The sequence below is a fragment of the Crocodylus porosus genome, unplaced genomic scaffold (assembly GCF_001723895.1).
Source record: "Crocodylus porosus isolate Cpor-Errol unplaced genomic scaffold, CroPor_comp1, whole genome shotgun sequence".
Taxonomy (NCBI): Eukaryota; Metazoa; Chordata; order Crocodylia; family Crocodylidae; genus Crocodylus; species Crocodylus porosus.
The window spans coordinates 69,335,423-69,358,370 of NW_017728948.1; the positions used below are offsets into that span (position 1 = coordinate 69,335,423).

General features: G+C 43.2%; 1 protein-coding gene and 1 long non-coding RNA gene across 2 annotated transcripts in view; both read left to right on the forward strand.

The window, feature by feature from the left end:
• Positions 1–1,654, forward strand: part of LOC109322094 — a 20,895-nt gene extending 19,241 nt beyond the window's left edge. Inside the window, exon 3 of the long non-coding RNA XR_002104309.1 lies at positions 1,547–1,654. This is a non-coding gene — a long non-coding RNA (uncharacterized LOC109322094). The remainder of the gene's footprint in view (positions 1–1,546) is intronic.
• UNC5C (unc-5 netrin receptor C) overlaps positions 1–22,948 on the forward strand; it is a 415,055-nt gene that overhangs the window by 281,005 nt on the left and 111,102 nt on the right. The window contains exon 3 of the mRNA XM_019552942.1: positions 5,387–5,530. Coding sequence (XP_019408487.1) covers positions 5,387–5,530 — 144 coding nt within the window. The remainder of the gene's footprint in view (positions 1–5,386; positions 5,531–22,948) is intronic.

Here is a 22,948-nt window from a genome sequence, read left to right on the forward strand (position 1 = left end):
AGGGTTGGGGCTGGGTAGTGCAGGGATCCAGGGGGCTGGGGGAATGGGTAGGGCCAGTGGGAGTCTCTCCCATGGTCCCATCCCCCCTCTTCTAGCCTCCCCACCCCTTACTTACCTGCAGTAGAGCCTGGGTCCAGCTCCCTGCACCTGGCATGTTGCCTGCCTTGCACGGGAAGGCAGCGTGCTTCAGCACCAGGGTGTGGGCCAACCACAGAGATGCTCTGGCTGCTACCAGAGTGTCTCTGTGGAGGATCCAGCCTCAGGTAGCCTCAGGGTACAGCCCACTTTTTTTCTCTTCAGTTTTTTTGACCCCTAGATATCCAGGGGCCTAATTTTGCCCCTGCACTGCAAATTTGCAGCACGGGGAACATTTTCTCATTCCTACACGTGCCTCTTGCAACATCTCAAAGGAGTTTAAGACGCTGCAAGAGGCACATGCAGGCTCGTCTGGACATGCCCAATGATATTATGAATATTTTTAGTGTTATTGAACACTAGTAGGATTTTGACCTGCTATAACTTGGAGGAAAATTAGCCCATTCCATTCTCTTGAAGAGAGAATCTTTTTAAAGCAATGGGACTGCTTGTGTATGAGGTAGTCCTGAGAGAACCTGAGTGAGATTGCAGAATTAGCTCTGTAGGGTTCCTTTATGTGCAGGGAAGAACTGTGAATGGTCAGCTTTTTCTATCCTTAGTAATACTAAATGAGATTTTTTTCCATACATAATCACTGCAGTCCTTTATAGGGTAAGTTATTGTTGAACAAATGTAAAGGTGTCAAAATCTGGCTCATAAATGTCTGTATTTGTCATCTTAAACCTTCCTCATAGATCTTTTTTTCTCAGATGACCTTTTACCAGCAGCAACAGATGTGATATATTGTGTGTTCTAGAAAAAAATGTTTAGCCTAGAGAAAAAGATAGCCATATGGTGATACTGTACATATAATCATATTGCTTTTAAGCAATAAGGCACGAGAGCAGAAGGTATGTTGCAAGATGACTATTGAACAATTTGTTCCTTTTATCCTAAGACCAAAGGCCAAATGACTTAAAGAAACCTGAAACCTGTGAGCATTTCATTATGCCATAGAAAAACAGAACTTAGACCAGCTTGTTATTATGAAATAGGAAGCATATTGAAGTAGAAAACTAAGTCATCACAGGATTGGGAGAAAGGTTCTTTTGTACACCCATGTCTTGAATACTGTGAGTGGTTCTGGTCTCCACATCGCAAGAAGAATATAGTAGAATTAGAAAAGGTACAGAACATGATCACGGGTATGGAGCAGTTGCCATACCAAGAGAGACAAAAAAGGCTATGACTCTTTAGTTTGGAAAGGAGAAAGCTGGGGGGAGTCTATAAAATCATCATGGGTGTGGACAAAATGAACAGGAAACAGTTGCTCATCAAGTCCCAGAATACTAGAACTAGGGGGAACCCACTGAAATTAATAGGTCACAGTTTTAAAACTAACCAGAGAAAATACTTTTAAATGTAAAGTATAATTATCTTGTGGAATTTATTGCCATAGGAGGTGGAGGAGGCAGACAGCATTGCCAGGTTCAAAAAGGTACTGGATAAATTAATGGATTATAGATTTATTGATAGCTGTTGAACAGAATGGAGATGTTTTCTCTGGCATCTCTAAACCAATAATGGTGGATCTGCCCAGGGAACACTCTAAATATATCTAGTTAAAAGCTCTTCCTCTAAAGTATCCTCTCCTGCCACTGTCAGAGACAAGGTACTGGAGTAGGTGGACATGTGGTCTGACCCATTATTAGTGCCATAGCAATGAAGATTGACACTTGAGGCAAAACCTGCTGCGGCAGCCTGCCCTCACCCCCACGCACAGATCTGGAGGACACATGCCCCCCATGCTTGCCCAGGAATGCATGCAATGGGGGGAGTTGCCCTTCCCCCATCCCCCATCCCCTCCAATGAGCTGCTCGCAGCTCTGTCACGTGCCTTGCCCCGGCTGGACAGCACCTTTTGATGCCCCTTCACTTTGGCTCCCAGGGCTCCCTGCCACTGCCCATTATGGTACTTCTTATGTTCTTATGTTTTAGGAACCCAGAGATAAAGGTTTCCTGGAGCAACTGGTGAATGCTGTTGGCATACTTGTATCTTCAAAAGACAATCAGAAAACTGTATCTGTACCTAGAATTTAAAGTCTGTTTCATAATCATAAAGAGCTCTCATTATACATCTGCTTGCGTTAGTCCTTTAGTACCATACTGTACTTACCTGAAACTAAAACAGCCATGAAGTTAAGACACCCCCCCAATAATTTGTTATAAAAATATAAATTTATAAAATTACAAACTTATAAATTTGTTATAATATTCCATGTATTGTATGCAATTATTAGAGAGATGTCTTAAGTTCATCCCCCCTGCTCCTCTACCACTGTGGTACAACAAGGTGGGGAAGGTGGGGGAGCCACCAGGAAGGAAGGCAGTAGAGGACAGGCCATGAATGATGCGTGCCCCCTGCGGCTGGGGGGGGGCATGGCGGCAGCAGCAGGAGCATGGTAGCAGTAAGTGGGGGAGCTATTGGCGGAGCGGGGGGGGAGTGGTGAGCACTGACCAGGGGTCAGCGACCACCCACAGGCACTACCAGCAGCATTGGTGGTGGCCAGCGGAGATCACAGACTGCCCACAGATGCTGCTGCTGGTGGTGGCAATGGGGTAGCGAGTGGCAACCAACCACAGGTGCCATTGACAGTGTTGAAAGTGCCTTTTTGTAGGGGATGCACTACCACACTCAGGGGGTGCATGTGCACCCACATGCACCCCCTACCCGTCGCCCCTGGAACAGACAGTGTGGGGGGACAGGCAGTGGTAGTGGGTAGAGAGGCAGATTTTAAGGGAACAGTGTTGGGGAAGGTGAGGGGCGTTCAGGAGCTTGACCTCTGCTCCTTGTCCCTCCACACCTTGCCCCTGCCACCTCTCCACCCCCTTTGTGCCTGCTACCCCTCATCCTCAGGACCCCCTTGCCTTTGCCCCCCACACACACATTGGCCCACCTGCTGCTGGTCACCCTTGCTCAAGCTCCAGCAGGCTCCAGCCCTGCTCCAGCCTTGGGCAAAAACCATGTGTTTGCTCCTGTCTAACACTTCTATTGCTTCCAGGAGAGCTTGGATCAGAGCAAATACTGAAGCCAGGCTTCAGTGGGGCCAGAGCTAAAACCAGAGCAAGAATAGGCAGCTTGGATGGGAAGGGCAGAGGCAGTGGGAGGGCAGGCAACAGCTGTGGCCATGACTTCAGCCTTGAGCCCTACCCTTCTCTGTCCCCATCCCCACCTCATACTTGAATCCAAGACAAGGGGCTTTTTTCCCCATGTTAAATTCAGGATAGGGGGACAAGTCTTGGTTTTGAGTAAATAAAAAAGTTTGCTGCTCCATTAAATTATTTTATAATCAGCTTTATTATGAAAACATAATACTGTACCCTTCAAACTGTTCGATTCCCAGGGCCAGTGCTACAAAGAATGGGATTGAGCTGAAGGAAGATGTTTAGCAGCAGTTGCCGTACAAAAACATGATCATTCTTGAGCATAGTCTGTTCAGATAAGCATGTTTTCTCCTCCTACTTCGCAGAGGACAAAGAGCAACCCTGAAACCACTTTTGGAACAAAATTACCTTCTCAAAAGCAGAGCAGAGTTAAGAGCTGGCGATCGCTACATTTTCATATATCTATACTATCTTTTGATTTTAGTTCTTTGGAGTACAGTACATGTAGTTTGAGTATTTAATTTCAAAGACAAATGCTAGTATGTGTTTTCTCCAAAGTAGCTAATAATTTGATGGGCAAAGATGTCAACGATAATGAAACCAAAAACGTGATAGGCTATCCAGCCTTTAGCAAGAAAATGCATCTCATTATAAAGTGTTCTCACCAGAAATCCCTCTGATATTTTACATGCTTCGATTCCTTTTTGTCGTTACGTTGTTAACCAAGTTTTGAATGCAAACAGCATGCAGCATAAATGACAGTATACAACTGTGCACAAACAGTAATTAATCGTTGGCTTCCTGAATGGAGATGCTGTGAACTGAAGGCAAAATCAAAGGGCCTGCTTGGTTTCCAGAGCTTGCAAGGCACTTCGTGCTGTACAATTGGGAACATTCACGTTATGAATATCACCTTGTAATCCATGTGGCAGGAGGCTAGAAGTAGCTGGCTTGAAAGTGCTTAATTTTGTGTTCAGTTGAAAGACTCAGAACCGAGTGTTAGTGTTCATGATGGGGACAAACTGTGCATGCTGAAATCTAAGTATCTTTTAATTAAGTTTCCTGGCATGACTGCAAGGAAGAAGAAAATCAGTCACACTACAAAGAGTATTTATGTGTGGGGTTTATATACTTAAGGCTCTTTGTTGGACAGAGTTTTTGAAATAGTGATAGCATTTTCTGTGGATGTACCTTTGCTACAAGTTTTTTGAGACTGGCATCAGCAATGCAGTGTAGATGCCTTAACAACTGGTATGTGCATATTTCCCCTCTACCTTGTCTGTCCCTTTAAAAATGAAGACCATTTTCATGGAGGCTGTGAATTCTGAGCCTGGGGATGGGGTCTTTCAAAACACCGCCTATTATCATTGCTATGAAATAATCAGGATCTTACCAACATTTATCACAGTGGCATCTGAGATACCACAATATTTCTTTGTAGGTAGATTAGGGAATAGTGCTGCCTGTCAGATAGCATCATGGGGTAACTGTGGGTAATCATTGGCCTTGTAATGATGGTGACTATGTTATCATCATGGTGGATGTGTGAGAGGCGCATTTAAAAATTGTATGGAGGGTCTGTGACAGGCCATGTTTGGCGGTAATTTAGAGGTCAGAGCTGTACCATATAGTACTGTAGGCACTTCTGAAAGAAACACTAGCACTCCACAGTAATGGTCCAAAATACTACAGCTTGTAATGAATATACAGCAATCTTGAAGACTGAAACAGAAGAAAACAGCTGTTCTTTTCCAATGAAAGAAACTACTGCACTGTGAACAAGAATTGTCCCATCAACGTTCCAGACCAACCATCCAAATTCCAAAATGTGTGTTTTGGAACATAAAAAAATGTTTTTAAAAGAGGAGCCTTATACTCTTAGACAGTCCTTATGGTGTGATAAGGAACCATGCTTCATTTTCAAAAGTGTAAGCTGTATTGTACTTTGATATAAATTGTCATATGATGTGAGGCTGCTAGTAAAATTTCATAACAATTTGAAATGCTGAATTATATACATAAACAGAGAAAGAGAATAAAAATAAATTAAAACAATAATAAAATAAATAAATTACATTTATAAAATGCTTTGAATAATAGCTTCACCAACTCTAATGCACTTGGGGTTATTAATTATATCCCAACAGGTTTGATTGTTCGAGAAGTCAGCATTGAGATTTCCCGTCAGCAGGTGGAGGAACTCTTTGGACCTGAAGATTACTGGTGCCAATGTGTTGCTTGGAGCTCTGCGGGCACTACCAAAAGCCGAAAGGCCTATGTTCGCATTGCATGTGAGTAGCTGTTGTTTAGAGGTGGAATGTTTCTGCATTTGTTTGAATGAAAGATTTAGTTTTTGTCTACATATTTTCACAAGGCCTGGAAGCACCTGTAGTTGCTGAGGCAGATAAGCAAAACTTGCCTCCTATTTCAGGGTTTAAGAACTAAAACAACAACAATAAAAAAAAATCTTCTAGCAATTAACCATACAAATTTTTAATGATTAGAAATTTTCAAGACAGGTTTGTCTGTGTAAGAGAATATTCACATTATTGTAGATGAAATTTTATTTTGTGCAATGGAAGCAAATCCAAAATTGTATTTCCAGTGGCTTTGGAAAAGCAAAGAACCATATTTTGGTGAATGCTCACTAGAAAGTGGATATTCAGCTGGTTTGCATATAAAGCCAACCAGTTTAGAATAAGAAAATTTTTTCCCAGTAAAATAGATGTTTTCTCCCATGAAGAAAGGAGACTAAGGACACACAATTTGCTCATCATTTTAAAGTGAAAAACATGCTATCTAAGCCACTACTAGATGTCTCCTTAGGATTCCTGCTTTCATGGAAATCACTGGGAGTTGAAAGTATTCATCGTCTCTAAAAATCAGGTCACTTTTCTATAAGTATCTAAATATGGATTTAGAAGACTAAATGTAAGTACCCAGTTTGAACACTGTGGCCTAATTGATTTCTTACAAATGAATTTAACCATATATTTTGAATATTGAATTGGATCTGGAAAAAATTTTCTCCACGTTCAGTATTTAGATGCAGGGTTTTGTTTAGTCCATCAAGCTTATATAAATTCAAAAGTTCAGAACTGCGTCAAATAGATATCAGGTAGGCTCTAAATCAGTGGTCACCAACTGGTCAATCCCAGTTGACTGGTCAATAGTGGAGCCTCTGACCGTTGATCTCAGTCTGCGGGGGCTGAGATCCCCCATGCCCTCCTGGACTGCCTAGCTGTGCAGGGCCTGCCCCTGCTCCACTCCCTCACTCACTGCTGTGGTGGGGTAGGGGGCCAGGGGGCAGATCAAAGCCCCAGTAGTGAGGGAAGGAGCAGGGCACAGGTAAGAGCAGGTCCTGGGGTGAGCAGGTGACAAACAGAGGTCTGGGGGGCATGTGTCCCACCACCCGGTCCAGCCAGGCCCACTCCCCCCAGCCCCTGCTCCTGTCTGTGCCCTGCTCCCTTCCTCAATGCTGGGGCCTAGATCTGCGCCCCCCCCCAGCCCTTTCCCCTTCCCCCACCGCTTCCCCTGCTGGGGGAAGGGGAAACCCCCCCAAAATGTTTTCTCCATTCACCTCAATATGCCCCCTTCCCTGCCCGCAGACTGACCTACAGGGCGGGGAGGGAGGGGAGTGAGCAGCAGCATTGGGTAGATCTTGGGTTGCTTTTTAATTCAAAAAGTGATCTCCTACCCAGAAAGGTTGGAAACTACTGTTCTAAATGAAAGATATTTTTTTCCCATCCTGTAAAACTTTTTCAGGTGTCAAAATTTTTCACATTTTCTATCAGGAAACAAAATAAAGCCTTCTGTAATTTTTCACAAGGGTTAGTTCTTCCCAGAGCCTTAGCAGTGTTCAGTCTTTTTAAAACTACATGACTGATGTTAAATTACTACATAGATTTTGGTGTCTTGCCCATTGCATGACAAGAGGCGCAATTATGGTATCCTGCATTAGCTCCCATCACACCTTATTGCTGGTGCAGGAGGAGCCTGATCCCAGGCTAACCCTGTACCAGCAAGAAACAAGCTCCCACAGCTGAGAGCCCCCCTCAGTTAAGGAGTTCCCAGTTGCAGAGGCACCCAATGTGTCCCTAAGGGTGGAGGATCCCACTGTGGTGATCTCCCTGCCACTGCAGGGATCCTTTGGCCCCAGTGGTTTCACACAGCCCAAGCCCTAAGGATTATGGCAGCCAGGATCCTTGCCCCAGGGATTTCATGCATTCCTGAGCCCTAGGGATCATGGCAGCCATGATCCCCAGGGTCCAGGTGTTTCCCACACCCCTGGACTCTGGGGATCATGGCTGCTGTGATTCCTAAAGCTGAGGGGTTTTACACTGAGTATCAGCTAATGGGCTCCTAACCACTGGGGAGATTCTGCTACGTGTGCAAATTAAAGCTTGATAGCAACCAGCTAAAGTTAGTACACGTTTTTGAGGTCTAACTTTATAGCTGGTTGAAGCTTTTTTTGACATGATAGCTACTTTGTGTGTGTAACAGCTCTCTAGATAATGGCAAAGTTAAACAGTTAATTTCACAAGACCTATAATGTACAGAGTCCAAAATATGTATCTCAGATGAAAAGTAAGGGGCAAAATTGTATGTGAAATTACTTTTCATGAAAGATATATATATAAGTACTTTGTAAATATTATATATTGAATGAAATATGTGATCTGTGGACCTCTCCCCAGTCCATAAAATCTCATATATTGATATATGATATCAAATGCATTTCTTTAGTTCAGAGTCTATCAGGGATGAAAGCTCTGATGAACTTCTATTTTCAGAGGTTTCTAACTTAGTTTAAAAACTCTTTGTTCATGTGTTATATTATTTTACTCCATTTTTACTATATTACTAAAAGGGTAGGCAAGAGGGAGAAAGAGCAAGGATAATAATTGTTTCATGGAGAGCATGGGGGTATGTTAAATAGTGGAGTAGTAGGACTGTAAGATTGGAAGGGGTCTCTCAGGTATTTTATTCTAGTCCTCTGTGTTCACAGGCAACCATTTGCTCTAAGATTCCTAAAGATCATTCACTTCCAGTTTTGACACACCACAATCACAAGACACAAAGTTAGAAACACTGAGATAACTTACTACATACTACAAGTAAACACGCAGAAGGGACAAGGGCTGTACCAATGCCCTGCCAATGCAATGGCAGAAAAGTATTATGTTGATAACATATGTTCAGAGGATCCTAGGTAAAGGACTGTGCTCCACATTACAGAAGAAGGCAACATTTCTGCCCTGCTGCCTTCCCCCGCACCTCCTTATCAATCTGTTGAGTACAGATTCCTTCCTGATCCTAAATTTGGTGAACATTTAGATTCTGAGCAGGAAAACAAAGCCATTTAGCAAGGTACTTGAAAGGTTTATAAGTAACAAGAAGAGCAGTGGTGCTCCCCAGTCAAAGCCCCCAGCCTTAGCTGTGGGCAATGTCTAGTGCTACAGAGTAATGTTCAGGGAAAGGGGAGAACAGGAGTAGAAGCCAATAAACCATTCATGAGACGAAAAAATCCTCCTAGTCCCTGCAGAGAATCTGCAGAAACCCTGCAGCAGGTTTGCAGGCACCTACCACACTTTAAAAAAGCTCCATATAACTTCGGATAGCATTTATAATATTCCCATAATTCAAAAAAGCTTTCTTAAATGAAATATACAAATTATTTTCCTTGATTTTGGGTTTCTTGTACAAAAATGGACCAGGCCAGCAGCCTTATCTCACAAGCATAGAAGCTATAGTCAGCAGCGGTGGCAGTCCCTCGAAATCAAGGATGACATCCATCAGGCTTGATAAGTCCAGAGGAGGGCCACTCGTATGACATGGGGACAGCAGGGCAGGCCCTATGAGGAGAGGCTTCAGGACCTGAACCTGTTCAGCCTCCAAAAGAGAAGGCTGAGGGGGGATCTTGTGGCCTGTTATAAACTAGTCAGGGGGGATCAGCAGGCATTGGGGAAGTCACTGTTCCCCCGAGCACCGCCAGGAGTGACCAGGAATAACGGTCACAAGCTGGCAGAGGGTAGGTTTAGGCTAGATACCAGGAGGCGCTACTTCACGGTCAGGGCGGCTAGGGTCTGGAACCAACGTCCAAGAGAAGTGGTGCTGGCTCCTACCCTGGGGGTGTTTAAGAGGAGGTTAGATGCAATCTTGCTGGGGTCGTTTGACCCCAGTACTCTTTCCTGCCATGGCGGGGGGTTGGACTAGATGATCTGCTCAGGTCCCTTCCGACCCTAGAAACTATGAAACTATGAACACGGAGGTTTAAAAGGCCCTAAATTTAAGTGGTGTTTTTAAAAACCCACCACTTCAATTTAGGGCCCCAGTTTCATCTACACATACCCAGTTATGCCAGTGGTAAGTACACATCTACTCTGTCTTCTATTTGACTTCAGACTACCACAGCTAATTCCCTGTCCCCAGACCAAAATCACTCAATTGATCTTTTAATGGATTTTCTCTGGAATAATTGTGACCTCAGTTCAGCATGATACTTTAGGGGTATGTACACATTTGTAGGACCAATCAAGATTGTGTGTCTCACTTTAAGCCACGTGATCATAGACCAGGTCCCACATGTGCAGACATTATCTGGTGCCAGTAGGCATGCAAAGGAACCCAATCTAAGTGAGGGGGAGGGGCAGGAAAGATGAAGGAGGCTAGCAGGTCCATGTGGGAAAAGGACTGGCAGGTTCAGGGAGGATTTGGTGCGATTGGGAAGGCTGGCACATCTGTGAGGGGAGGTGTTGTTGTGTCCCCAGAAGGGTTGTCCTTCTGGGCTTTGGGAGCACTGGGGAGCTAAAAATAGGTTGGTCAGGGTTGGAATGGGTAGGAAAAGGGCTAGAGTGAGGAGCTGGGTTTTTTCAACTTGGGGCTGCACTCTGAACATGTACAGACAGTCCTTAGATCAAGCTAAACTATTCCCAATATAACTTAGTTCACCTGAAGAGGTGAACTAAGTTAGATCAGAAAAACTATTTTTTCCCCAACCCAGTATCCCTCACTCCCAAATCAATCGCCCCTACCCCCAAGCCCGAGGTCCCCAGTGTGTGGAGCAGGGGGGGCCCAAGTAGCCTCTTGCAGGCTAAAACTCTGCCAGCCTGCAAGAGAAAAGCCATGGTTTCCTACGTTTTACTCGGTTAAAGGAGAATCCATTTTTAAAGTTTGTTGTTATTTTTTTTAAGTTTGTTTGCAATCCTTTCATATATTCCTCCTACCCACTTTTGGGTCATGACCCATGGGTTGAGAAACACTGTACTAGCAGTTTATATCTTAATGAGCCCCATAATAATTGTGACCCCAGTTCAGTATGATAGGTTAGCAGGTCAAATTGGACTATTTTCTATTTAAAACTGAGAATATGATTAAGTACCTTGTTGATTCAAGGCCTGAGAACAGAATTTGGCTTGATGTATGTTTCACCGAATTTTCAAATACATATTTGGGATCCAGTTGTACAAATACATATTCATTTATAGGTCATTTAAAGTGAATGAGATTACTCCCTCTGTTGCCCTGTGGGGTCAGGCCAACTCTCAGGATCTCAATATTGCGCTGTTAGGCAGTAGGGTGTAACACAATTGCACATATACAAACACACAAATCAATCAGGGTCATACGCACACACACTACCAATTCAAGCACATACACTATACACCCCAAAAGTTAGACACAGATCACTAATTCGTATATCATGCACAGAATGCCATTTATATATACACACACACACCCCACTCACACTAGCAACTCAGATACACACACATTCAAAACAACTAGTCTAGGTTCATGCACACCTATCACCAGTTTAAGCCCATACACACTACACACACCAAATTTAGACAGAATCAGTTACCAGTTACCAACACCTGCACATACAATACACATACGCAGACTATTAATTTATATATCTCACACACACACAATGATATATATAGATATATATATATATAGATATATATAGATATATATATGTATGTATATATATATGTGTATTCACTAATTAACACACATACCACCCACCTACACGTACACATAGGTGAGTTCCTAAGTTGGGTGCTGTGATGTGTATGTATGTATGTGCTTGGTGTGCTTGGGATACCTGGGGAAAGGTTAAGGTAAGAAAGTAGAAGTGTAGGGAGTTAAAAATTACCAGGACCGGGCTTAGAACCGGTAGACTACAGGGGCCTGGGCTGAAGAACTGAGGCTCAAGGGTAACTTTAGGTTAATTGATCTTAATTGATTAAAAGACAGTGCCCAAAGCCTACAGAACAGGGAAGCAGTGCCAGACTGGAGCCAGAGCTACGGGGGAGCTGAAAAAGTAGGTAGGGAGAGGGAAAAATGGGACTAAGGGAAAGTGTGGGTGTTAAAGAGGGGCTCTGGATGTGGGTAGCCAGAGGATGGCTCCAGGGCAGCTAGAGAAGTTGCAGAGAGCGGAAGTAGGTGCTGGGAGCTGGAGAAAGGTTCCAGCTGCTGGAAAAAAGGGCAGGGCAGGAAGCTGGGGTGGGGGGGGGGAGGAGGATTACAGAAGGTGCAGGGAAAGCCTGAAAACAGAGAGATGGGAAGCAGAAAATTGCAGGAAAAGCAGCAGGTGGGAGAGTAGCAAGAAAGCAGAGAAAGGTAGCAGAAAGTCACAGGGAAAAGGCAGTAGGAGCAGAGAAGGCTGAGAGGTGGTAGAAAAGGAGAGATGGAATTGGGAGGAGATCGGGAAACTTGCAGAGAAGGTGGGGACTAGAGCTGAGAGAGATAGAGAGAATGAGGCTGGAATTTAAGATAAGGAAGGGACTGGGATTTAGTAAAACATGACCCAACTCAGGGTTGCAAATTGCAGTGGTTTTATTGAACAGGGGAGATGGTGACACAATGTCTTATTGGTTCCCTTGCACCCACCCACACCCCCACACACACATTCACACACAATGGCAGCAGGGGTTAGAGAGGCTTGGTGCGGGGCTGAAGTCCACTGAAGTCCAGGAAGAGAGAGAGAGAAACAGAGAGAGAGAGACAGAGTCGAAATTGTATGAGGAGGTGTGCAGGTAATATCTACCTATCCAGGCTGGAAAGGGGTCCTTGTCCAGTAGATGTTGTCCAGACGGGGGTTGCTGGCAGGACCGCTGGGTGGATAGGTGGTGTGGCATGGTGCTGGTCCAGATGAAGAGGGCATCCCACTGTGTCTGTCTTCACTGCCCCTATAGGGGCAGACCTTGTGTGACCCTAGTGACAGGAGGCATGCCCAGGCAAGGGTCTGCCCCTGGTATACTGAGCATGTGTGCTCCATGCAGGGATGTGCAGTTTCGGGTGTCTGTAATGGTGAGAGTTGCTGGTTCTGCAGGGTCTTTTGCCTTTCAGATGTTGGTCTTGTCTCTGTTCCTGGTTGAGGTCCGTGGTTCCTGGATGGATCAATGTGAGGTGATGGCCCAGTCATTACAGGCCTTTCAGTAGAGGCCTGCTACCATTGTATTTCAATCATTCCCAATCACTCTCATTCATTGGGGAACCAATTTACATGGGAGGGTTACATCACTTGTAGAGTTGTGACACACAGGGGATGCCCCGGGCAGAGGACACAAGATGAAGACTTGACATATAAAACGGAAACTTGACATGACTTTGGTTCACTTGCAAGCAAGCACAGGCCTAAACCATACAATATCCATATGAAACAATAAAAATCAGTACAAAAATGATAATAATACAATATACAACAGTAAAGATAAATACAAACTTAATAATAATACAATATAAAACAGTGGATATCCAAAACCAAAAACTTGCTACCAAAATTAAAATGTTAAAAACTTGTCCTACATCTTGGCTTACTTATCTATAGGGAATAGAGAGGGAGAGAAAAAGTCATAAATGTTTGAGGAAGGGGAGTGAATGCAATAAAAAAAAAAAAAAAAAGAAAAACTGGGGGTTTTGCTACACCTCTTTGGGTATGAACTGTGTGAATCAATAAAATTTTTGAGGACAGGACGTTTATTGATCATGTTCAAGCCATAAGACCCAAAGCTTTGATTTTTGGCTCACATACTCCAATATGAATTCTATTTAAATCAACAGTCTGTGTCGGGGAAGGAGGGAGGGGTTGGGGGAAGAAGCATAGAACAACAGCTCAAACCTTTGTGCATTTCTTGTCAAACCAGTTCTTTATTTTGGTCGCTATTTGCCAAGCCACACTTCTGCGGCAGCCTGCTCTGGTATTTTTCCAGTCCTACGACACAAGGATACAGATGTGTTCCTGTTTTGTTTTAGTTGTTTAACATAGCTTGCCTAATATGATTGGAAAACCTAGTACCAAGATATGCTGGAAGTATTTGTATTTGCTTAAAATTATTTACTTCAGTTGTAAATTTTAATAGAGCCATTACACAGATGTTTGTTCCAGGACATAAACATTTGATCCTGTTCATGTTTAACCTTATAGTTTCAAATCCCATTAAAATTAACTGGAGATAGCTGTGGAACCTCAAATCCTGTGTGTTCTGGTGTTGTCAAGGGAGGCTTTCAAATCAGGAAGACTATCACTTCCTAACCACAATTTTAAATATTCAGCCAGAGGGTCCAGTGTCCCTACCTAGAGTTGATACAGGAACCCACAAAGAGATGTGGGGTGCAGGTTACTGCTGAGCAAGACTGATTTTGGAGACAGCAGTCCTTGCAGTCTTCTACCACTATATGGGAGAAGCAATAAATCACAGGCCTCTTTCTCAGTCTCATTAGGGACCTACTGAAATTGTGATTTCATTATTTTCATGGAAACCGTGATTTCAGGTAGGCTCCATGAAAAAGCTCAGGATCCATGCTTATGGCAGACTCTCTGGGGAAAAAAAATTACCAAAAATAAAGTGGGGCTGGCAGTCTTCGTGACTCCCTGGGGGGAGAAAAGGGGGAGAGGAATGCTAGCATGTCAAGATGGCTACCGGCCCCACACCTTGTTGCTTATTGGCTGCAAGAGCTGTCTGTCATACAGCCCTGCCCCTCTCCACTGATTGGCAGTGAGGGGTGGGGCCACTGGGGCCACTTGACCAATCAGAGGCATTGGGGCCCACTACACTTGGGCCATGAAAATGGTTCATGGGCCCACAATCCAGGTGCAAAATCAGCCAGCAACCACCTTGATCCCAGTAGACCCCTAGTCATTATGCACCTGCATAGGATCTTGGCAGAATCCAGCCTCCAAATTAGCTATCAGTAAGCACACCAAGCTTCATCAAAGGAAGAAAGCATAGCAATACAGCTGCCTGTATCTTTATGACACTAGGGCAGTTATTTTTCATTTTTAGTAAGTACAAAAAAACTGAAGACTAATATATCTGAGAGAAAAAAAATCTAAAGTGCTGTGCTTGAAGCAGTTACTTCATGTTAATAGCTATGGCTGGTGATTTCAACACGTTGTACTGTAGCATGATGACATAATTAGCCCTTTCTGGCACAATCAAAAGATAGATCCATTTTTTTCTTTCTGACCACCAGTGTTATTGCTTTTTGGGTTTGTAGAATTATTGTATCCTCTCGAGGACCAGTTATGAAGTCCATTAAAACAAAAAAAATTGCATTCTACATTTCTGTTCATTGAGCATGTAATAGAATTAACTGAAAAGTAATTTGAACGTGTGAAAAATGTGCATCCTGGAAAAGCAGCTTGTATTTGTTTAGTGCAGGGTCAGGCATGTGTCAGAAAGCACATAACAACATAGTCAATGAAAGTTTTCTGAAAAAAATCAATTGAAAAATTGCTTCAGCCAGGTAGAGAACATCATTTACTCAAAAAGGAAGGCATGTTTACATCTGGAGTGAAGATCCTGCTGTTTTTCAGAGAATGTGTAAGTTGGCACTGTAAAGTGAACTGTAATGCAATATGGCAACTCCCTTGAATACAGAGGGCAGGGTGTAAACCCTGCATTTTCAGTCTGAATAATTAAGGGGCTCATTCTGACCTCTGCAGGTTATTCCTAAGTAAAGATTGGAAACTTTGTGATTCTCAGCTTCTTAGTTTCCATGGAGAGTTTGGTTTCCTCAGGAGGCTTTCACCCTCCATTAATTGACAGGTCTCCTGGGATCATTTTTGGACCTTAAAATCCTTGATATCTTAATAAATCAGAAAATTGAAAAATATGAGAAATAATGGTGGAACAGGGCAAACATAATTATTTATTTCTGGAAACAGGACATTACTTGTGCTAACAAAATTATTATAGACATAAAGCAAATCCTGACCATACTGACTCTTAAAAGGTGCTAGATTACTGGACACTGAACCTGATATATCATCTCCTTACAGAAAGAAGGGGCTGCTCATTTTTTGATAATATGCAGCAGGGTTAGGATAGCTTCTTTTGTTGTTTAAAAAATAATCCATTGCAGCATTTTAAGTCAAAACTTTCTGTATGAAAAATGTGAATCTAATGAAGTTGCTAAAATCCTACAACCTCTCCTTGAATAAAATATATGTTGAAAGATCTGTTCTAGGGGTAGAATTAAACCCAGTAGGAGTGACACCTGATAAGGACTAATTAAGGGCTGCTAGACTTGACCTAAATTATGGGTCAGATCCTAAGTGCATGACATTGTCAGTGACCTCAGTAGAGCTTTGGCAGTTTACCCCAGCTGGGGATCTTATCATCTCAGTCAAGAGCCCAAACATGTAACTTAGAATTGATCTAATATTTTCTTCTCACTCTCACTTCTTTTACTTTGGCATTTATCCAGTGAATCTAGATAAGTTACTCCCAATGTACACCAGAGAAAGTACAAGCAGAGTAGGGCTCATTAGCAGTACTGACAACTTGTGAGTTGCTGAAAAATTGCTGGAAGAAGTGAACAGATTTACCCAATTTCTGAGGAATAAGTGTTTTTTTGAGAATGAATCTGAACATTTCTTTTTTGTGTCTAACTAGTATATTGAAAACAAATGGTTTTTTAATTGCCCTTTTTCAGTAAGAAATCAGTATTGAATAAAAAATTGTGCTTCTTAAAATTTTGTATAGTTTCATATTAGTTTCCCATGTACTTAATTAAAATCCTTTTCTCTAGATTTTTTTTGAGAAGGCCATTAAATCATAGTTAATATGCATGTGTCCAGTATTGGTATACAGGTGAGACAAATGTAGTACAGAAAAGTGAACTGTTTTACCAGATGGATTCCGTCCACTTATTTGGCACACAGTCATACAGAAAAACAGATCTGAAAGTAATTGCTGTTTAATTACTGCCACTCACATAGCTAATCTTTTAGTGTTGAGATCCAGTACTCATACATTCAGTTGCCAATACATATTTTCACCTTGTTTTTCTATGACAGTGTTCTGTAATCCAGACAACACTGTGAAAGCAATATTCTGCTACCGCCAAAATATTACAGCAATGAAATTCAATGGACATTCAGGAGAATGTTGGGAAGAGTACAGCTAGGCTGGAACACTTAACAGGAAGTCAAAGATTCACAGTAGTGTTAAATATACAAAAATGAAGGGGTTTGGTTACATCTGGTAAGTGTGCATTTGGTATTTCTAAAGAAGGGGTTTTTTTCTCCACATACAAGCTCCAAGATTAAGTAATGGCACTCACTTATAGCCTGTGAGGGGGAAATGACTATTCAGTCTTAAACTGAAATTACTCTTGGCTCAAAAACAGGCTTTTAGAATCACAGGTCATAGACAGAGAGAAGGCATTTTAGAACTTGCCTTATCAATTTGCACATTTTAATTATCACTACACTAGAATCATTCTAGCTAGTCTGTTCCTATGCTTGACCACCCACACAGTCAGTTAGGAAATTTCTTCCTAATTGCCAACCTAAATTTCCTGTTACAGTTTGAGGCCATTTCTCCCTGTCCTGTCCCCACCAGCCACAAAGAATAGTCTATCTCCATCCTCTCTATAATCACCCTTCAGGTATTTGAAGACTGTTATCAAATCCACTCTGAGTCTTCTTTTCTCCAAATTAAATAACCCTAGTTCCTTCAGCTAGGGTTTCTATATTTTCAGTTTCAAAAAAGAGGACATATGTTGGGGGGTATATGATTGGGGGGGCAGTGATATGCCTGTGTCCTTCCCCTGCCCCTCACTTCCAAGCTACAGCCACCCCCCCGCCTGTGCCCCGTGCTCCCGACCCACAACCTCCCACCCCACTGGTGCCCCTCACTCCCAAGCCACATTCCCCCCAGCCCTGCCAGTGCCCCTTACTCCCAAACTGCAGCCCTGCCCCCCCAACTCTGCTGCCCGTGCAGCTCCCTGCTGCCCTCAAAGAACCTCCCCACCTCCTTCCCCCACCTCCCCACCCTGCTGCAGCCCCAAAGCTGGCACGTACCTGCCTCCCTTGCATGCCAATCCACAGATACACATGCATGCATGCATGCACACACCCACCCCTAGACAGTCCCCAGCCCTACAACGCCTGCCACCCCCTGAAGTCTGCAGCTGCCAGGGCACATGTCTGCAGCTGCCAGGGCACACACAGAGGCATGTGATGCCCCAATCTCCAATCACCTTCCCTTGCTCTCCCCAGCCCCAAGCATCTCCTTTCTGAGGCAGGCCAGAAAGTGCCAGGAAAGCAGAGGCACAGCAAAATCCTGGACATTTGCAGATATTTAAAAGAAATTGCCCAGATGGCAATGTGAAGACCCAAAAAGAGGACATGTCCAGGAAAACCTGGCCATATGATAACCCTGATTCAGGCTTTCTTCTTAAATCATGCTTCCAAGGCCTCTAATCATCTTTGTCACTGTCTGCTGACTTCTAATCTGTCCACATTTTTCAAAGTGTGAAGTGTGACACCCACAGCCAGGCATACTATTCCAGGCAAGCCTCAACAATGCTGAATTGAGTAGAAAAATAATTTTCCTTGACTTGCAAGAGATACTTCTGTTATTACAACCCAGTATGCTTTTGGTTTTTATGACACAAAAGTACCCTGTTCATATTCAGCTTATGGTCTATTGTAACCTCCAGATCCTTCTTGCAGTACTGAAGCCTAGACACTCATTCCCCAGTCTCTGTTTGTGCATGCGTTTATTCCATCCCAAGTGCAGGGGCCAATTTAAAAGAAAGTTGTTGACTACATGTATCCCCATTATAGTAAATGTAAAAAACTACCAAAACTATTACCTGCTTTCCATTGTCTTTGGCTGCTACTTCTACATAATGTTATTGGTATGTGTAAGTATACAGTGTGTGCCAGTTACTAGAACCTTGCTTAATAGAATCAGCTGCATATTAGCATAAAACCCCCAAAGTCCAATACCAAAACCATTCAGCACTGGTGAAGCCACATCTGGAGTACTGTGTTCAGTTTTGGGCTCCCTGCTACAGAAAGAATGTGGACAAATTGGAGAGAGTCCAGGAGAAGGCAACAAAAATGTTGAGGGGGCTGGGGCCCATGACTTCTGAGGAGAGGCTGAGAAAACTAAAGTTTATTTAATCTAAATAAAAGACTAAATAGCAGCCTTCAGCACCTGAAGCAGGATTCAAAAGAGGATGGAACTAGACTGTTCTCAGTGGTGGCAGATGACGAAACAAGGAGCAATGGTCTCAAGTTGCAGCAAGGGAAGTTTAGGTTAGATATTAGGAAAACCTTTCTCACTAGGAGGGCAGTAAAGCTCTAGAACAGGTTACCCAGAGAGGTAGTAGAATCTCCATCCTTAGAGGTTTTTATGACCCAGCTAGACAAAGCCTTGGGTGGGATGATCCAGTTTAGGATGGTCCTGCTTTGAGCAGAGGGTTGGACTAGATGACCTTCTGAGGTCCCTTCCAACTCTAATTTTCTTTGTTCTATGACTTTTTAACATCAAGATCTGAATGCACATAAGTCTGTGCACATAAGTATGATCTTTTTGCTGGCTATAAGAACTGAATCTGCATGTTTACTACAGAGCTAGGTTGCTGTGAGATGGCTCATAGCTACTGAACATGCATGATCATTCTGTCTTCACAGGCTTTTTATTTTTTTCTCTTTACTTTGAAGGCACGTATTGGAATCCCCCGATATTAAAATCATAGGTACTTGGTTTGATGGGCTTCTAATAAGCAGCATGCACTGTGGGTGCATCTACATAAGTGGTTTACTGTGGAATAGACTAATTAACAGAGTAAAGTGTCACTGTCTACAGGTGTGCTGGTATTAGGGCACAGTAAACTGACTAAGACAGTGCTGTCAGGGACAGTACTAGCTTACAGCAGAGTAACTAACTGGGATGAAACACATGTGTAAATGTTGACTGAAGGCATAAATTGTGCCTAGTCAGCCCGGCTAGCCAGGGGCCAGACTCCTGCCTGCCTCTTAACCACACAGCTCTGCAGATTCAGAACCCTTGTGCCCCAGCCAACCGCTCTGCTACCCAATGCCACTACCCAGAACCCAGGGCTGACTCCTGTGCTCTCTGCCAGTCCAGGTCTGTTCCACCCCAGCTCAGATTGCTGCTGTACTGGGCACGTATAAATTCTTTGTCCAGAACCAGTTTACTCCATCTTAAACTGCTCTGAAATTTATTGCTTCACATTAATTGCACATGCAGATGCACCCTGTGTGTCTTACGTAGAAATCAACAGTTACAGAAAATGATGAGTATTTAGTAAAGGATTTACATGCTTATAAAACTGTATCTCTCCAAATGCCTATCTCAGAAAAAAATGCTTCTCTTAAATAACAGTTGCTCATCCTAAATCAAAGCTGAGTGAAAAACGAATGCATTTTTTAAAAAGCACTGTTCATTTTCTGAGGACACTGCTTTGTTTGTTTTAGAGGGAAAGTACAAGTTAGTTACTAGAAAGAGCTTGGAAAAGAAGTGAGGAGTCTTTAAGGTCTACCAAGGGCAGAAATCCATCTTTTCATGACAGTAATACTACACTGTTCTGTACGTTTCTGGTTTACATCTAATTCCTGGCTGACAAGTGTCCGTTTTTCATGCTTATTCATTAGTCACCCTTGCATTAGAACTGCCTTGAAGGTGTCTGCCTGCCTCTTATCACATTGCTTGGAAATGATAAAGGATATCCTCAAAGTTTTACCCACCCACCCATCACAGCAAAACCCAGAACAACAGAGGAGAGAGAAAATACATTTTATTAATAGGAAAAAAAAGAAACAAAGCTGTTCCTTTCTGACTTTAAAATGACAACTGAAAAAGGAAGTGGCCTCATGCCATGAAAAATTATTAGCTCTGATAGATTACAAATACAGCATTTGAGTTATTTTTAGACTAAGGATGCATTAAATTTTGAACTTAAAATTAAATAATTTAACAATACATCAAAATAAGGTTTTACAAAAAAGCAAAGAAATTTAAAGGTGAAACTAAATATATTGGCTTTCACTCTAAAAGATTTGTCCCTGTTTTATGCCACTAGAAATCCACTGATGTCAAAGCAGTTCTTAATGAGATTTCTCTGCCCATAATGCAAAGTATTGTTCATAGGTTTTCAGGTCTCTGAATGATGTTCAGTCTTATGTCTCCTCTGGATGTGTTTTGCCATGCCTGGCATAAGAAAACCTTTTAATTCACTGGCACTGCATATGACTATAGAAAAGAAATTTTGGTTCAGATTTTCAGCCTAGAATTTTAATGCTTTACCCTGTTTGTTTCCTCAATAAAATCATAACTTTGAGAAGAGATAGGATGAAGGGAGCAATACTGATGATGGTATTACCTAGGGCTGTGTGAAGCTTAGTTGACCTGTGGGGTCAGGCCAACTCTCAGGATCTCATTATTGCGTTGTTAGACAGGAGGGTGTAACACAACTGCACATATACAAACACACAATTGCACATATACATACACACACACACTACCAGCTCAGGCACATACACATCCAAAACAGCCTAGGCACATGCATACCTATTACCAATTCAAGCACATACACTGTACACCCCAGAAGTTAGACACAGATCACTAATTCATATATCATGCAAACAATGCCATATATATATACACACACACACACACCACTCACACTACCAACTCAGATACACGCACGTTCAAAATAACTAGTTTAGGTTCATGCACACCTATCACCAGTTTAAGCCCATATATGCTACACACACCAAATTTAGATAGAATCACTTACTAGTTACCAACACCTGCTCATCTACCAGCTCAGGCATATACACATCCAAACCAGCCTAGAACATGAGTCGTCAGTGTGACGAAGTCATCAGAAAAGCTAACTGCACTTTATCCTGCATCAGCAGATGCATGACAAACAGCACCAAAGAGGTGATACTTCCTCTCTACTGGGCACAGGTCAGACAGCAGGTGGAATACTGCATCTAGTTTTGGGCGCCACACTTCAAGAGGGATGTGGATAACCTGGAGAGGGTCCAGAGAAGGGCCACTCGTATGGTTAAGGGCCTGCAGGCCAAGCCCTACGAGGAGAGACTAGAGAAACTGGACCTTTTCAGCCTCCGCAAGAGAAGGTTGAGTGGCGACCTTGTGGCTGCCTATAAATTCATCATGGGGGCACAGAAGGGAATTGGTGAGGCTCTACTCACCAAGGCACCCATGGGGGTCACAAGAAATAATGTCCATAAGCTAGCAGAGAGCAGATTTAGATTGGACATTAGGAGGAACTTCTTCACAGTTGGAGTGGCCAAAATCTGGAATGGGCTCCCAAGAGAGGTGGTGCTCTCCTCTACCGTGGGGGTCTTCAAGAGGAAGTTGAATGGGTATCTGGCTGAACCCAGCACTCTTTCCTGTCTATGGAGGGGGTTGGACGTAATGATCTATTAAGGTCCCTTCCAAACCTAACATCTATGAATCCAATATACATACGTGGATTACTAATTCACACACAATGATACCTATATATGTATATTCACTAATTTACACACATACCACCCACCTACACATACACACAGATGAGTTCCTAAGTTGGGTGTTGTGATGTGTATGTATGTATGTGTTTGGTATACTTGGGATACCTGGGGAAAGGCTAAGGTAAGAAAGTAGAAGTGTAGGGAGTTAAAGTTACCAGGACCAGGGTTAGAACCTGTAGACTACAGGGGCCCGGGCTGAAGAACTGAGGCTCAGGGGTAACTTTAGGTTAATTGATCTTAATTAATTAAAAGACAATGCCCAAAGCCTGCAGAACAGGGGAGCAATACCGGACTGGGGCCAGAGCTATGGGGGAGCTGAAAAGGTAGGTAGGGAGTGGGGAAAATGGGACTAAGGGAAAGTGTGGGTGTTAAAGAGGGGCTCTGGATGTGGGGAGCCAGAGGATGGCTCTGGAATAGCTAGCCAAGTTGCAGGGAGCAGCAGTAGGTGCTGGGACCTGGAGAAAGGCTCCAACTGCTGGAGAAAACTGCAGGACAGCTAAGAGGAGCTAGGAAGCTGTGGTGGGGGGCACGGGGGATGACTACAGAAGGTGCCGGGGAAGCCTGAAAACAGAAGAAAATCACAGAAAAAGCAGCAGATGGCAGGGCAGCAGGAAAGCAGAGAAAGGAAGCAGAAAGTCACAGGGAAAAGGCAGTGGGAGCAGGGGAGGCTGAGAGGTGGCAGAAAAGGGGAGATGGAATTGGGAGGAGATCGGGAGACTTGCAGAGAAGGTGGGGACTAGAGCTGAGAGAGATAGAGAGAATGAGGCTGGAATTTAAGATAAGGAAGGGACTGGGATTTAGTAAAACATGACCCAACTTGGGTTTGCGAATGACAGTGTTTTTGTTTTGAACAGGAGAGATGGTGACACAATGTCTTATTGGTCCCCTGGCA